Raw genomic sequence first — 15,820 nt, 5'->3', positions numbered from 1 at the left:
TGAGAGAGCATGTCAGCATCAAGGAAATGAGGGTCTTGATTTTTGCTGTACAAATATTCAAGGCCCAACTGTTACCAGGAGTGCTGAAGTGGTACACAGACAATACGGTCCTCTGGTAATTCAGCAAGTGGGGTGGGACAGTCCTACATCCTTTGCATATTGGCTCTCTGTGCATGGGAGATTGCTCAGCAGAGCCAAGTGTCTCTCCTGGCAGTCTACATCCCCTCAGCTCAAAACGTGATGGCAGACTCGCCAAGTAGGTCCATGACTCAATCTCACAAATGGAAGTTACACAGGGATGTGTTCTTGGATCTGGTACAGTGATTGGGTATTCCTCAGGTAGACCTGTTTGCTTCCCCCATGAACTGGCAGCTTTCCATATATTACACCAGGATACACACCCCTGGGGCATGGAAGGTGGACGCTCTTTTCTTTCCTTGGAATTGGATGTTTGCATGTGCATTCCCACCCTTCCCTCCTCTTCTGAAAGTTCTACTGAAAATTCAGAGAGAACAACCAAAAATCTTGTTGGTGACTCTCTTTTGGCCAAGAAAGCACTGTTTCCCCCCTTCTCTATCATCTAGCCAAGGGCAATCACCACATATTACCCCTCAGGATGGGCCTAATCGCACAGGAGACATGAACTTTCATACACCCTCAAATAGCCACCCTGAACTTAACCCTGTGGGTGATAGGGCTTTGATTTCCTTTAGACAGCTTTACACTGAGGACGTGCTACAGGTTCTGCAGGAAGCCAGAAAACTCACTACCAGAAAATCCTATTTATCTAAATGGAAGAGGTTTTCTGTTTAGTGTCTAAACCATAGCTTACAACCACTGTCTGCAGAGCCAGCAATGGTTATGTCTTATCTGTGTGAATTGATGAAAAGTGGCTTGTCATATTTTTCCATCAAGGCACATTTATCTGCCATTTAAGCAAGTTTACCTTCTCCTCCCCTGGCATCCAGGTTGGAAGTCAAGCTTTTCCTGAAATGAGTCCTGCACATCGGACCCCCTAGGAAACTTACCCTTCCGCTTGGGATCTTAATTTTGCGCTAGAAAAGCTTACCTTAGCCCCCTTTAAACCAGCTAAGGACTCTTCCTTACAACACTGCACATGGAAAACTGTCTTCCTGGTTGCTGTCACCTCAGCCAGAAAGGTGTCTGAAATGCAAGCCCTAATGGCATTTCTCCCCCCTTCACAGTTTTCCATCGGGACAGGGTTTGCCTTCGTACCAACCCAGCACAGACAGCTCCGATATTATTTGGCCAAGACCAAGCCCATCTGCAAGTCAGACAGGCTATTTATTTCCTATCACCCAGGAGCCTTAGGTTGTCCTATTTCCAAGCAAACAATTTTTTCTTGGATTTCTAGAGCCATTTCCTTCTGCTACATGGCCAATGTGAAAAATCTTCCCTTTCCAGTTAAGGCACACTCTACTAGGGCAGTGTCTTCATCTGGGGCTTTCTTTAAAGGTTTGGATACAGCTTCCATTTTGGAGGCAGCTACATGGTCCTCTGTTCACACATTCACCAAACATTACAAGTTGGATACTATTTCCAGGTCCAGAGCAGGATTTGCCATTGTTATTCTGCATGGTTTTGTGAAAGATGTCTCTGTTCCTTCTCCCACTCCCTCTGTTGCATGAGCTATGGCCTTCTCCCTTGTGTTATGGATACTGCAGCATATGAATAGGAGGACATAGAATTGTTGTGTAAAATCTTACCATAACCATAGATGTCCTTCTCTTCTGTATGCTGCAGTATGGTTAACCACCCTGCCTTCCCTCAAATGCTTGCCTAACTTCTAGAGACTTGCTTCCTTCAGGCTTGTGCTTGGCGGTGTTCAATTCTGAGGTAGGTGCATGGTGACATCCGCTTTATACCTGACGTCTGTTTATGGCCGACATACGTGTAGTGTGACAGGCCTACACACTTACCTATGCAGTATCAATTTAACTTTGGTAAAACAGTCGGACATACGAGTCAACTGGAAGTGGACTCCCTCATGCTATGGGTACTGCAGCATGTAGAAAGACATCTATGGTTATGGTAAGATTTTACACAACTATTTTTTCATGTGGTGTACTTGATAACAGGTCAGTCACATATTTTGTCAAAACTGAGAGGTCCGTCTTCCACAAGTCATCAGCAATGCAAGTGAAGTGACTAAGTCTTTCATGGGTTGTGGCAACACATTTTGAAAGGGTTTTAGACATCGGTTTTAAACACTGCTAAAGAGTACAACTTTGAACCCTGTGGAACCACTGTTGATCTTAGGAGGATCAGTAACAGCTTAGTGCATTTTAGGTATTCAAAAGATTGTAGGAACTCTAGAGCGGTTAGTACTTTAAAAATGGTATTTGTCAGTACTAACACCTTGCATTAAAGAATCATACAAAAGCAGATCAGTTTATGGTGTGCAATATTAGTTTCATTTTCAAGCACTTGTTTATATTTATCATTATCATAAAGTAATAGTAACATTTTACTAGTATGGTCAGTACTGTCCATAATGACTGTTCCACCTCCTTTATCTGGATTCATAACTCTTAATTTATTGCATGAGAGATTGTTTAACATTTCCCTTTCTTTAGTACATCATGCAGTGGTGTAGGCTATCAATCACACCATACTTTTTCTCATTCTTACAGTATTTTTCAAACATATAAAGCATTTAATTCAAGATTATTAATATTTAATATTCTGTTTAACAAATTTATTGTTCTAAATTGTAACAGGTTTTCCTTCATTCACAAAGATATAATCCAGGTTTACATTTTGAAACTGAAAAGCTTAATTAAAAAAAAAAATCACTATATTCCCCCTCTCTTGAGGTCCAAAAGTAAAACCTTTTTCAAAATTGTTAAAATAGGTCTTGGGTATAACCTTGCTATTATAATTAAAAATATAACCATAATAAGTATAGATGACCCCATTTTGTATTATATGAGGAGTTAAGAGGAAGTCTTGGTCTTCGTCCAATAAGCTCTTTCCCTGTAGTTCATTCCTCTTCCTTTTCTCCTGCCCCTTCTTCCTTTTCTATTTTGCTGGCCATAATCGCCCTGTTAGTAGTTAAAGATTCCCAGTGACAGTTGGGTGATTCTTTTGTATCCCCTCAGGAGGGAAAACTCTACGAGGTCATCTAAAAAGTATTAAACTCTATATTGTCCCTTGCGTCAGCATCATTGTGTGCGTCACCATTAGATACCATTATATGCTCAGTATCAGTAGGCACAGTATTCAAAGTATCTATCAAATCATTATTGAAACCATGAGTAATTTTACATTAGTGTTAACACTATTCAATTTAGGTCCCTTTGGAACAGGACATGTAGAAAATCTTTGAGTTACTGTAATTTCTCTCTGGATGATGATTGTGCTGTGGCAAGCTGATCATCATTTCACAAATACTGCAGGTCTGCAGTTGTCATAACCTGGACATTCAGTCTTGAGGCAGCAATCCTTCTGGAAGGACTTCCTTTAGGGCTTATTTGTCATTATCCCTTTTTGCTTTCCCTCCTCAATGGAGGTTAGAGTCTTTCTGCTTCGGAGTCTTCCGGTGTGTAAACATATTGCAAGTGGTTCTGTGCAGTAAGATACAAACTGATGTGTGGGTACTTTCCATGTTACTTCATTGTTAAGTGTGCTGTATACAGCATGCCTTTTTACTTTGATTTTTATTCATAGAATTTATGTGGTTTCATCTACTCCACCAATTTCTTGTAGTCAGTTGAGCAGAAATTTGAGGTCATGAGATGTTTGTAAACAGTTTCCTTCCTTGGTTGTACTAGGTGTAACCAGGCAGACATTGGAGATCAGTGGAGGGCATGGGCACTAAAATGGGTCCAAAGGGCATTTCCTTCCAAAACCTTGGTTAGTAGTCAAAGGTTTGAAGAGCTATATGAGAATACAATAAAAGAAAGTCCCAAGCATAAACCTGCTGCTGCAGACCTTCTCAGAGATTACTCATGCAATGAGTACATTTGCACATCTGTTTTTACGACATTTCTGTTTTGCAAAGGATTATATTAGCTGCATGCTTAATGAGTGAGCCCTATTCCTAAGAATTTTCTTAGTCCTTTATACTCTGGCCTGTGCCTGGAACCATTAATATAAGGAATACAAAAGTAAAGTACTAGGTGAATGCTGACCAGCTTAGTAACATAAGGTGTAATGCATAGGGATCTTTGCTGCAGTATGTTCATGGTTTATGGTTCATGGGTTAGTACTAAGCTAACTGCCCTTGTGAGCCATTTTAAGCCTAGCCAATTATCCCTTGTGAGACTCAGACCATGTACCTTGTGTTTGTAAGGCAAACACCTTAACCATTAGGCCACCCTCCCATCCCAATGTGTATACCTTTATGGGATATCTGCTTATTAAAAGGTATCTGTCCTGAAAATTCTTTAAAAGCCTGACCCTCCTACACCAAGCCTGCACAATTAGTGTCTCAAGCTGGAACTGTTATAGGTTAGCCCATTTTTAAAACAGAGCATTCCATGAACTCAGTTCTGTTGCTCATGTTTTTTTTGTTGACTTATAAAAAGGAGACCACCAGGAGTTGACCTTGGGGTGAGCTAAAAAGGTGGTTGAGTAGAAGCGAAAAAGAAATGTGCATATAAATGATGCAGACTACTTTAAATATAAAATATGCATTATTTGTATAATAGTAAGTAACTGTGTGCTGCTTATCTTGCTTGTAAAGGGATTTATCCTTTGTCATTGTAAGTACAAATAAAGTATATGTATAATGAGAGCAAAGTTTTTTGTTTTGACAAGTTTGCATATACTCTTCGTAATCTAATGTTAAGTAATGTTTTTCTGTAGGGGAATTGATTCGAGTGCCCAAGATGGGAAAGACTATCCACAAATTTGTGCATATGTTCCCTAAACTGGAACTGTCAGTGCATCTGCAGCCCATTACTCGTTCAACACTAAAAGTGGAGCTAACAATCACTCCTGATTTCCAGTGGGATGAGAAGGTAAGTCAGAGTATATATTCATCTGTGTCTTGTGATCTTGCTGCCTCTGCTGTCTGTAGAGCTTGAGTTAGGGTCTGCCTTTCCTCAAGGAAAAGGTGCATAATCACCAGTTGACAGATTTTGTTTTCCTTTGTTCCTTTAAACCATTGGGTGTTTAAGATCCCAGTGCTTCTGTTTGACATGAAGTAGGGTGGATAGGGCACTTTATCTGTCGAAACTGGAATATAGGATACCACCACCACCCAAACTAGGTAAAGACATACAACAGTTTAGTACAGCATTTTTGAATTGTGACAGAGGGGAGGAAAACTTGCCTTGTCCTATGCAAAGATTATTGGCAGAGGCAAAATGATTTACTCCGCAGATGAGTTAATATGACCAAACTTTTGTATGTGCTGCTAGATCATTTGATACGCTATTAGAGGTGTTTTCATTCAGATGATTAGGTTTTCTCATCCAAGAACTTAGTTAAATATTGAATTGTATTAGGGGGGTCAACATGTTAATAACAGTATTTTTAAATGCTGTTAATGAAAACACACCTATCCCAAACATGTCATTGATTTGCTTTCATCACAGAGGCTGACATACTTATGGTTTGTTTTATTGTGGGACACTATTGTGATTGACCATTTTAATAAGGACTACTCTAGAAATGTGCTGTGAGCTGTTAAATGTTTGATGAAAACCGCAGTCCCATCTTCTGATTGTAATTCATGTAGCATAGTGGTATGTATTCTCTAAACATGCTGACCTCATAAAGGCTGGACAAGCATCCACAGTATGTTGCTCATTGATCATCCCAACAAACGTGAAGTAATATATCTGGAGTGAAAAAAATACATTTTCAATTTTTGTTGATGAGTACAGAAGTGTAATATGCAGTTAGGAAAAAAGGTCCAAATGCTGCCACAGTAATTCTGTTGCTGCAGTGCTTTAGATTTAGAAATTAGATTTATTCCTCACTGTGAGCGGAAGGGCAGTAAGTCTGTGCCACATTTCTTCATGTCACTGGAGAAGAAGACTTGAAGGTATTGAATATTTTGCATTTCAAGAAGAGAAGTTTCAAACTTGTTTCGTATGTATGGCTTTAAACACAACATCAGGTATGTCTTGCATTTAATCAGTTTTGCAGAAGCTGTTTTCAGAAGAACCATTTTTTTCAGAGATGTTTAAAAAGAAAGACAGGTGTGTTCAAATGATTTAAATGTTTGATAGAAACATTAAAAATTATTTGTTTATGCTAGTGTAGTGTAGTTGTTGATATGGGGGGAAAGTGTGTATTTCAATTTAACTGGAGTAGAGCTGTGATAGCAATTAGCAATTTGTCTCTGCCTGGAAAATACAAAACAAAATATGAAAAGCTTTTGAGAGGTATATGGTAAAACAGAGACTGCAGTATCAAAACACCATAGCACGTAAATGAATTCATTAAATATTTATGGGGTCCTGCTACTCTGAAGACTTAGAAAGATAAAGCCCTGACTGTGACTCAGCCAACCAGGGTTCAGTTAGTGGCAGCTGGTGGAGCCACAGAGATGGATGGGCATGACAACCCCAAGGAGGGTGGTGGACCTGTGGGCATCTACTATGCCGATCTCTGGTGGAGGCTGCTGAATGCACACTGGTAGGCATGTCTTAAAAGGGGAATAGTGTGAAGATACTGCTGAGCTGCTGTGGAAGTAGGGTGATGTGCCACACATACGCATTGCACGCCTGCTCCCCCGGTGCACCATTGAGCCTGCAAGAATGGGGGTAGATAAGTAAGTGGAATTAAGAGGGAAATTGGGTGGAGACATTGCTAGCTGATGCTGCAGAGGCAAGGTGACATGCCACACATCTACATTGCACACCACCTTCCAAGCATACCATTAGGTCCACAAGCCTCAGGATACCTAGGTTCTGTGAGTGGTCCCAGCAACAGTGGATTAAATCCGGAAGAATTGGGAGGACAAGGTGGGAGCTGGCTGACCTGGTGTGGACAGTTACTGGGGTGACGGGCCAGTACCAATGACGGAAGGAGGAGGGACCAAAAAAGTATACATTTTGGGGTCATTTGCCTTGTGACCATGTAGAAATGGTAAAATAACCTGAAACGAAAGAGAACCTGCTCCTGTGTACATTCAGAAACAGTTGCCCAGTTAAAGAAACAAACATCTTGAATACTCCACAGAGTCATATCTGTGATATCATTTATGAATGTGCTGAATTATTTACGCAGACCTGGGAGATGATCTAGGAGAAAATTATATTCAGATAAAGCTTTGTCAGTTGTATATACTCCAAAAGAAGTGCCAGTGGCTGCCAGGAGTACAATTAAAGCAAATGGGAAGATTTAAGTATAATTCAGTAGTTTTTGTAGCCAGCAGAATGGGTGAAATTGTAGAATCCCTGTAGGAAAGCATGAAAAGATTTACATTTGTAATATCAGACATCCAAGGTGGTGGTGCTGCAGTAGTGTTGTCGCCTCACAGTAAGGCACTGTCTGGTTCGACTCTCAGTAGAGTGTCTTCTGCGTGGAGACATGTGTGAATGGACGTGCCTTTGTTGAAGGTTGTACATCAGGGCTGGCAACTCGGTACGTAAAAATCAACTGCCAATCATTAGTGGACCGGAGTTCCATTGTGGCGACCCCTAACCGGGAAAAGCCGAAAGTCACAGCAACAACTTTAATCTGTAATATCCGAATTATGATTTTAAGGGAGTACTGTCCATTGGTTATGGTTGAAGTAGTCTCAGTAATGCCAAATGACAAGATCAGCGTTCTGTCAGGTAAAGCTGGTTGCAGAAATCTCCTAATTGTGTACATTTTAGTCTCACCTTTAGGAAGGAGCTGCTTCTTCACTCTCCTTTTTGGTAGTTCATCAACACTTGGGGTGTTCCAAAGTCATTGCACAGGTAGTTGAAGGGTTGCAAGGTGTTAGATGTAATTGATCATCTGTTACTGTGGGGTCAGATTCAAGAAGAATATGACAAGAAACTTATAATGCTGCTGAATAGATTTGTCAGCATAATTTCAAGTTATGTTAGGCATGATGTGAAATAAGAGTGATAGGTCATAGTGGCACACTGTTTGGCATTGCTGCCTTACAGAACTTGGCTGTTCATGTTTCAAATGGATTGCTGTCTTTGTGAAGTGTGTATATCCTGTATATGTCCATGTAGGTTTTCTTATGGTGCTGTGGTTTCCTGTGTCATCTCAAAGACTTGCTGTAGGTGAACCCAGTGGTCCTGCTTATTGCCACTTTTGTGTGTGTATGTGTGCACTGCATTAGGTTGTTGCCCTGCTTTGGATACGTTTCTGTACAATGAAACCATTGATCTTTTGAGTGCCAGGATGTTTTCTGGCTCTCCATAGATCCTGAACTGGATTGAGAATTATTTGTAGAATGAATGAATGAAAAAAGTCTGAAATACAAGATTAGTATCCTAACATCAAGGGGACTGAAGCTTAATACAGGAAAAATCAGTGACTTTTTGCAGATGCAAAGCCAGAACATGCAAGCATAGGTTTCTAAAAATTATACATATCCTGTGTAGTCTGCACCTTTTGTGTTTGAAGTAGCTATGCCTCCAAAAAAATACTTGATGTTTGTTGGGAATGGAGCATTAAACAGGGCAAAAGTTCTGTAATGCTGTAGAAAGTACTTGCCAGAGCATCAAAATTAGTGTTGTGAAGTGATAAGCCAGTTGTATTGCAGACTGATGCACCAAATGGTATGGAATCTGCAATCTTAGAGTACACCATTTGCCTAGGAATCAAGCACACTTCTGGGTGTATGACCTATTCTTGTACAGAAAAAGGAATTGTGAATAGTGATGTAGGTTTGAACACATTCCTTGAATATGTCTGTGGTAAAGAAGCTCTGGAAAGAACCCTAAACCCTTGCAAAGCATGCTCAGAAAGTAGTTGTACAAAGTCCCTTGGAGATTGCAGACTATCATTAATGTACACAGATATGTTCTGATAATGAAGTACTGACTAGGCAAGCAACTACACAGCAGGAATGTTGAGAGAATTTATTTACCAGACAAGTGTGAAGAATTGTTAGAGTAGATAATATTTGATTAATACTGCAATTATTGGTGAGAGAAAAGTAAAATAAATTGTAGAGCTGTACAGACGGAGATGGCACTGGAAGACGTTAAAACAAGGTCTTGCCCTTAGCAAAAGCATCAGCAGTGAAAGAAAGTCATTATTTTTCTGTCAAGGCTAAATGTTCATAGCTGACAAAATATTAAAATATTGATTCCAAATCAGATGAGATGACAAATGCTTTAAAGGATATGTGAACCTTTTCATGAAAACTGCAAGTGAAAATTGAGTTGTAAAATATTTGCATCAGCTCACAGAGCAAGTAGTGCATAGTTTTCACACATGATGCATGAATTACGTGCGAGTGTAGTCCAGTGCAGAGAGAATGAGAAAAGTGATATTTAAAATATCAGTTCATAAAACAATCAATACAGAGTTGTGCCATATGCAGTTCATACCTTAACAACAATGCAGAGGAAGATATGTTAGAGCATATATGGTCCCAACATGTCCATTGAGCAGAGTAGCAATGATTTGTACAATTTCAAAGTAGAGGTTATCTTGTAAGTCTGGATTATTCACTGTTCCCTGAAATGCAGTACTGCATAACAAGTGCAAGTTGGATTAGTGCATTAAAGTCTGTAGTTGTGAGACAAATGAATGACTGATGACATAGCTGACAGTGTTCCACAGTATGCAAGTCAGGAATTCAGAAGACTGCTGTGCAAGTGGGATTCATCCCATACTGTCTCCAGTCCTAGGGACAAGTGGCAACAGCCCTTTTAACTGTGGTGAAGATTGAGAAAGAATGTTAGCAAAAACTGTAAGGATTGTCATTCCACAATTTAGGAATGCATGCTACATTGGAGACACCTGCTTTAACATCTCAGTTCTTAACTTACAGAAGGTTAAAGAGTGAATTTCTTACCTAATCATTGTTTTCATATTTGTATAAAATAATGTTGCTGAAGGTAAGCACTGATGTGAAATCTGTGAAGACAGAAATGCTGTTATGATAGAAAGGTCAGAAGATGAACAGATTTGCAGGCAAGAGATCAAATAAGAATACAAATGCTATGAGGTGGCACAATGCAAGGGTAATCTTGTGGGCTAGGCTTGTAAAGGCTCCAGGGCCATTAGCCTAGTACACACCTATGAACCCATGAGACAGTGTGCAACTTGAAGCTGAAGAAGTTGATCGGGTAGGTGAATTAAGAGGTCTTGTTACCCATGAGCAAGGTGGGAAGCTGAAAAGATGGAATTGCAGATGTAAATGTTTGTGTAACTTATAGTCAAGAATAATTTGAAATGATCAGTTTACTACTTTTTGGTTCATAGGTAGGTACTAGGCTATCTGCCTGATGGCATTTATAAGCCTAGCCAGAATGTGTTGGCTTTCGCCGCCCCCTTAGATTAGTTCCCTGTGCCTCTGTCCAGCAGAGCCACTGAACTGATCCTGGGGGTAAACTTTCTGTTTCCCATCCACTCGTCAAGGTTTCTCTTGAAGAAGGTTAGCGAGGAGCTCTGCCTAATGTAGATTGGAATCTTGTTCCAGAGCATGGGAAGTCTCTGGGACAGGAATCTATCCCTCCAGCATGTCCTATTTATTGTTGTGGTGAGGTTTAGATCCCTGGAGAGTGTGGCTCGAGGAGATATGGTTTTCTTTAGGTGGAGCATGTCCATCAATTCTGGGTTGGACATGGCCTTGTATGTCAGACAGAGATCACCTCTGAGTAGGCGGTATGCAACCGAGTACAACTAGAGTTTCTTCATTCGAGCTGCATAGGGCATCTGCTTGAGGCCAGTGATCCTCTTGGTGAGGTACTTCTGTGGTCTTTCCAGTTGTTGCAGGTGTCTTGTAAGGTACATCCCAAATGGGGCATTGTACTCTATGATGGGTCTGGTGAGTGATGCGTAGAGGGGCCCAATGACCTCTTTTGATGAGGATGCAAACCCTTTTGTGATTAGGTGGGCCACATAGAAGGATTTTCTAACCACTTTGGCAATGTGATTATCAAAGGAGAGGTTACTATCTACATGGGTCCCCAGATTCCTTATTACGTCTTCGTATTTAGGGGGCTACCACCTATGTGGTAGTTTGTGGGTACTTCGTTTTTTCCAAAGGGGATGACTATGCACTTTTTGGCATTTCGCTTGAGGCCATGGTTTTGACACCAGGTATATGTCTCAGTGACACCTATTTGGAGGATGTCTGTGTCAGCCGGAAAGTCAATTATAGCCCCTAGTTTTGATACTTAAAATTGTAAAAAAAAGGGGTAGAATAGGATAAGGTTTGTGTATATATATATATATATATATATATATATATATATATGTATATATTATGCAGTTGTGTGTATGTTTGGGTATATACGCACACACACCAGAATATGGCTTTAAGGTCAACAGATGTTTTGTCAACACACTTTGGTCATGAAAACAGATGGTTGTACGATTTCAATACATTGGTTGGGGAATATCCCTTTCTCCCAGTTTTGTACAGGTTTAATGTATAAGTAGCCGGGAGTGTGTGTGTGTGTATGTGTGGGGGAGGGGGGCTTGTTCCCTGCAAATAAATATAATTTTGAAGCTGCATACTCAGATTGTCTTGGCGCATGCACATTTCATTTTCATTGTTATTTTTTCAGTTATATTCTGGCAACGCTAGACACTTCAGCATTTAGGTGTGTATGTTTGTTTATTTTTAAGTACACCCATATACATAATATTGTCATGTGGCTCACATTTTACATAAGACAAGCAGAGCAAATGTCATGGGGCTGGAAGCACAGATGGAACTGCCTGTGGTCTTCATAAGCATACTGGCAAAAACCATTCTATAATGTTTTAAATGTGTACTGTTTCATATTCCATCATACTAGAAATGGGGCATAGTCATTTAAACTGGTAATGAGACAGGTACGTTGATTTGCGTAACTCGGGTACACATGGGTTCCAGAGATTTCATTTTGAAATATAGACCTTCTAGAGCTTAGACAACATCTTCCTTTATTATGCTATTTTTAAGTGCCCTGAAAATAATAGGGTGGTGGTAAGAAAGTCCACAGAACTAAAAAGCTAACTTTGCAGAACTGAAAAATGTTTGATTTGAAGAGTCTGTGTTGGAACTACAGAAGTATAATTCTCAGTGGAAATATGACACCTTCGTGGAATACTTCTGCTGTTATTAGGCAACATGGCTGTAAATTGGAAGATTTGAATCCAAAACTTTGATACATAATACATTAGATGACTGATGCAAGATTCTTTACATCTGGGACTGCATTATGTTTTATCCATCCAGTCACTCTTTAAGAGCTCCGAAGATTTCCCCCACCCTGAGTACAGCATGCATGTGCCCCTGGAGCATGACTAAAATGCTAGCACAAAAGAAGAAATGTATGCCTGCATCATCTTTTAAACTTTCTTGCCACAGAATATATATGTAAAAGTTTCATTTTTAGCATCTGAATTAGTTGTTTCTGTCCATTCAGATCTGGTGAAGCTCAGGTAGATAAGTACTTTGTTGGAGATGTTTTTCTTGTTTCTTTTTTGTATGATTTAGATTGCCTTGAGTGTGTCCCGTTGATACCCTTCTTATGCTTAGCAAGAAAATGAGAACATGTGGCATGGTAGGCAGATCCCTTACAGAGAGACTACCATACTAGCTGTATTTTTGGTCTGAATGCAGGACATGACATCAAGAATTGCAACAGTTGTCAAGGGCTCACACTGAAGACTATCAGAAGTAGGCTGTGTACTCTGGACTTTTGCCTAAACTGTAAACACTTTGAGGCCGTAGCAATGTCATTAGCTGAATGTTCATCGTGTTTCACTGTTGCAGTCATTACACTTGGGTTATCCTGCTGGCAGGCAACCCGCAGTCGGCCCGAGTTCCAAAGTCTTGGTCCGGCGTCGGTTGCTGTCACCTCTTCCCTGACAGTGCGCAAGGGGTATAAAAGTTGCAACCGACGCCATTTTCTTCAGTCTTTCTTGCCGTGCAGTGCCCGAAGCAAAAGCAGTTCGCAAGTGCCGGTCGTCCGACTCCTGAGATTTTCAAAATTGAGTTTCAGAACCAAAGTCTTCAATAAAGCTAAGTACCCCACTGGGGAAACTTTTTCTTGCTCCAGACCGATGTCAGTAAAAGTTAATAATTGTATTTCTTGTGGGAAGCAAATATCTCATAAGGACTTTCACTCTTACTGTATTCCTTGCTTAGGCCCTGACCACAACATTACTAGTTGTCGGTTTTGTACTAGATTCAGTAAACGCACTATTAAACGTCGGTTTGATTTTGCTTTACATTATTTTGGCCGAAGGTTTAATTACATAATGCCGTCGGAACAACCGATGATCGGAATTTATAAAAAACGCAAATACAAAGAAAAGGACGGGCATCCGAGGTCCAAAACCGACGACGAAGCCTCTTCTAGGCCAGTCGCCGGTTCTCAGTGAGGCGCTTTTGCAGCCCCTGACACCCGCTACCTCAGAGCCACAGGCCATAACCGACAGCCACGTGGAGCCACAGAGGCCTGTGGAAACTCAAGGTATTGGGCCTCTGGAAACTATACCCTCAGATGGGTCCGGAGCCGCTGAGCAGGCATCTGCTTCTGAGGGTGTTTTCAGACCTTCACAGCTTACAATAAAGTCCACTACAGCAGCAAAGGCAATGTCAAAAACACCGTTAAAGATAGGGAAACAAGTACAGCATTCTCCAGAACAGTCATCCATGCCAAAGAATCAGATGCTTAAAATGTCCGAAGACCTAATTACTTTAATCAGGGGTTCCCATCCCCCTCCTGACAAAAGGCCTAGGCAAGACACTGATTATGATTCCTCTGACCAGGTTTCCATTTCCTCTGATTCCTCTTCTGATCAGGGATATTCTCTCCCTCCCTATGAGGACTCTGATGCCTCTCCGCCTGAGGATTATTCTTTTGGGGAAACCCTGCAGACCATGAGGGAGCATTTCCATTGGGAGAGCCAGGATTATTCAGAATCCAAGAAAAGGCTCAAGTGACTTCCTTTTATTGCCTCAGCACAGGCCCCTGGCTAATCCCCCCTGTGCTTGATATTGTTGATGTTTTTTCTGAATCCAGTTTGTCTCCTGATTCTTTACCCCCCGCACCTGTCAAGCCAGATAGGTACTACAGGATCCCTGATTCTCATAAATTTCTTTTCAGAAACCCTGCTGCAGACCCAGAAACAATTTCTCAGGGTCCTACAGGGGTTAAGGCTTCCACTGCTAAAAATCCTTTCCCCTCGGATAGGGATTCCAGAGCTTTGGACAGATGGGGTTAAAAAGTTTACACTTCTGCTACTTTAGCTGTAAGAGCTTTAAACTGTCAGTCTCACATGCTTAAATATCAACATTACCTCATGTCATTGTTAAAACAGAAAATGGTTTCAAATATAGACAGTCCTGACAGTAAGGAAATGCAGGATTTATTGCATGTAGTTGAACAAGTGGGAAAGCATACTCTGCAATGTGGTTTTGATTCATTAGAGGCTTCTTGTAGAGCCGCAGTTACAGGCTCTGTTATTCGAACACATGCTTGGTTGAAAACAAAGTTTACCTGACCATTTTTTTATTTATTTTTTATTTATTTATTTTACATTTGTTAACCGGGATGGTCCAGCTGTATACATGTCCATTTTCAGCGGAGTCCCGGGGAGAAAAGCTCCAAAGATACAAATTAAGATAAGAAATAGACATTACAAATAAATGTTCAACTAATAGAGGTTGCATAGAAGAAGATTGTAGACATAGTACATAGATATAAAGAAACAGACAATCCACTAAATTGTGGTTACAATACAAGTTGATTGTAGACATAGTATATGCATTCTTCCGTGAGGCCAGTGGCATACTTTTCTTATTGACAATGGAGGTCGAGGATAACAATAGTTGGAGTTGCAGTCATAAAGGATCTCATTAATTACATGAGGGGGAGTAGCTGAGCAGAGTGTGTTGGAGGGAAGTGTGAAGTATTAGTCTGGGTTGGTACAGGGGCATATCCAGTGTGGCTTGAGGTGACTTATAAGTTTATGTTTAAATATGGTTGGAGAAGCTTCTTTGGTAATGTCAGTAGGTAGTGAGTTCCTGTTTTTACCGACAGAGTTGGTGAAGAGGGAGTCGCCTGCAGCATGGTTGGATTTGATTGTAAGTACTAGGAGTTTGGTGGATGAGCGTAGTGGGCGACTGTTATTGTAGGGGCAGATTATGTTTCTTAGGGCTGGGGTAGTGTCCGGTTGGTGGAGGATTTTATGGGCGACTTTAAGTTGGTTGAGCTGTAGGAGGTGGGGTAGTTCCAACCAGCCCAGGAGTTTCAGGGTCTGGCAATGGAGGGTACGGTAGGGTGAGTCAGTAGCAAATCTGGCGATGTGGTTGTAGCATGAAGACAGTTTTTTAAGATTGGTTTTATTCAGGTGGGAGAATAGAGGAGAGGCATAGAGAAGGGTAGATAGGAGGTGGGAGCGGGCAATTGTTATTCTAGCTTGCAGGGTGAGGTATGCTTTGATCCTGAACAGACTACCAAGTTTTTTATTGGTAGTTTTTATCGTTTGATTGATGTGTGCATCAAATCTGAGGTTGCAGTCGATCATGACACCCAATAGTTTAGTTTGGGTAACTGGGGGTGATGATGGTACCATTATTAGCTGTTATATTGAACAGAGGTGAGGAGGTCCTGTGTGTTGGGGTAAAGAGAAGTAGTTTAGTTTTATTGGGATTTAGTATTAGGCGTTGATTTAGCAGCCAGTTTTCTACCTTGTTGAAGGTGCTTTGTGTTATTTTGGT

At 40.8% G+C, this 15,820-nt stretch overlaps 1 protein-coding gene across 2 annotated transcripts in view; it reads left to right on the top strand.

Moving 5' to 3' along the window:
• SNRNP200 (small nuclear ribonucleoprotein U5 subunit 200) overlaps positions 1 to 15,820 on the top strand; it is a 1,344,735-nt gene that overhangs the window by 703,822 nt on the left and 625,093 nt on the right. For both annotated transcript variants that reach the window (XM_044084204.1, XM_044084205.1), the window contains one exon: positions 4,831 to 4,985. In XM_044084204.1, coding sequence (XP_043940139.1) covers positions 4,831 to 4,985 — 155 coding nt within the window. The remainder of the gene's footprint in view (positions 1 to 4,830; positions 4,986 to 15,820) is intronic.

The sequence above is a fragment of the Protopterus annectens genome, chromosome 9.part0 (genome assembly GCF_019279795.1).
Source record: "Protopterus annectens isolate FY-2018-M chromosome 9.part0, PAN1.0, whole genome shotgun sequence".
Classification (NCBI taxonomy): domain Eukaryota; kingdom Metazoa; phylum Chordata; order Ceratodontiformes; family Protopteridae; genus Protopterus; species Protopterus annectens.
This window is presented reverse-complemented; position numbering and strand designations above follow the sequence as displayed.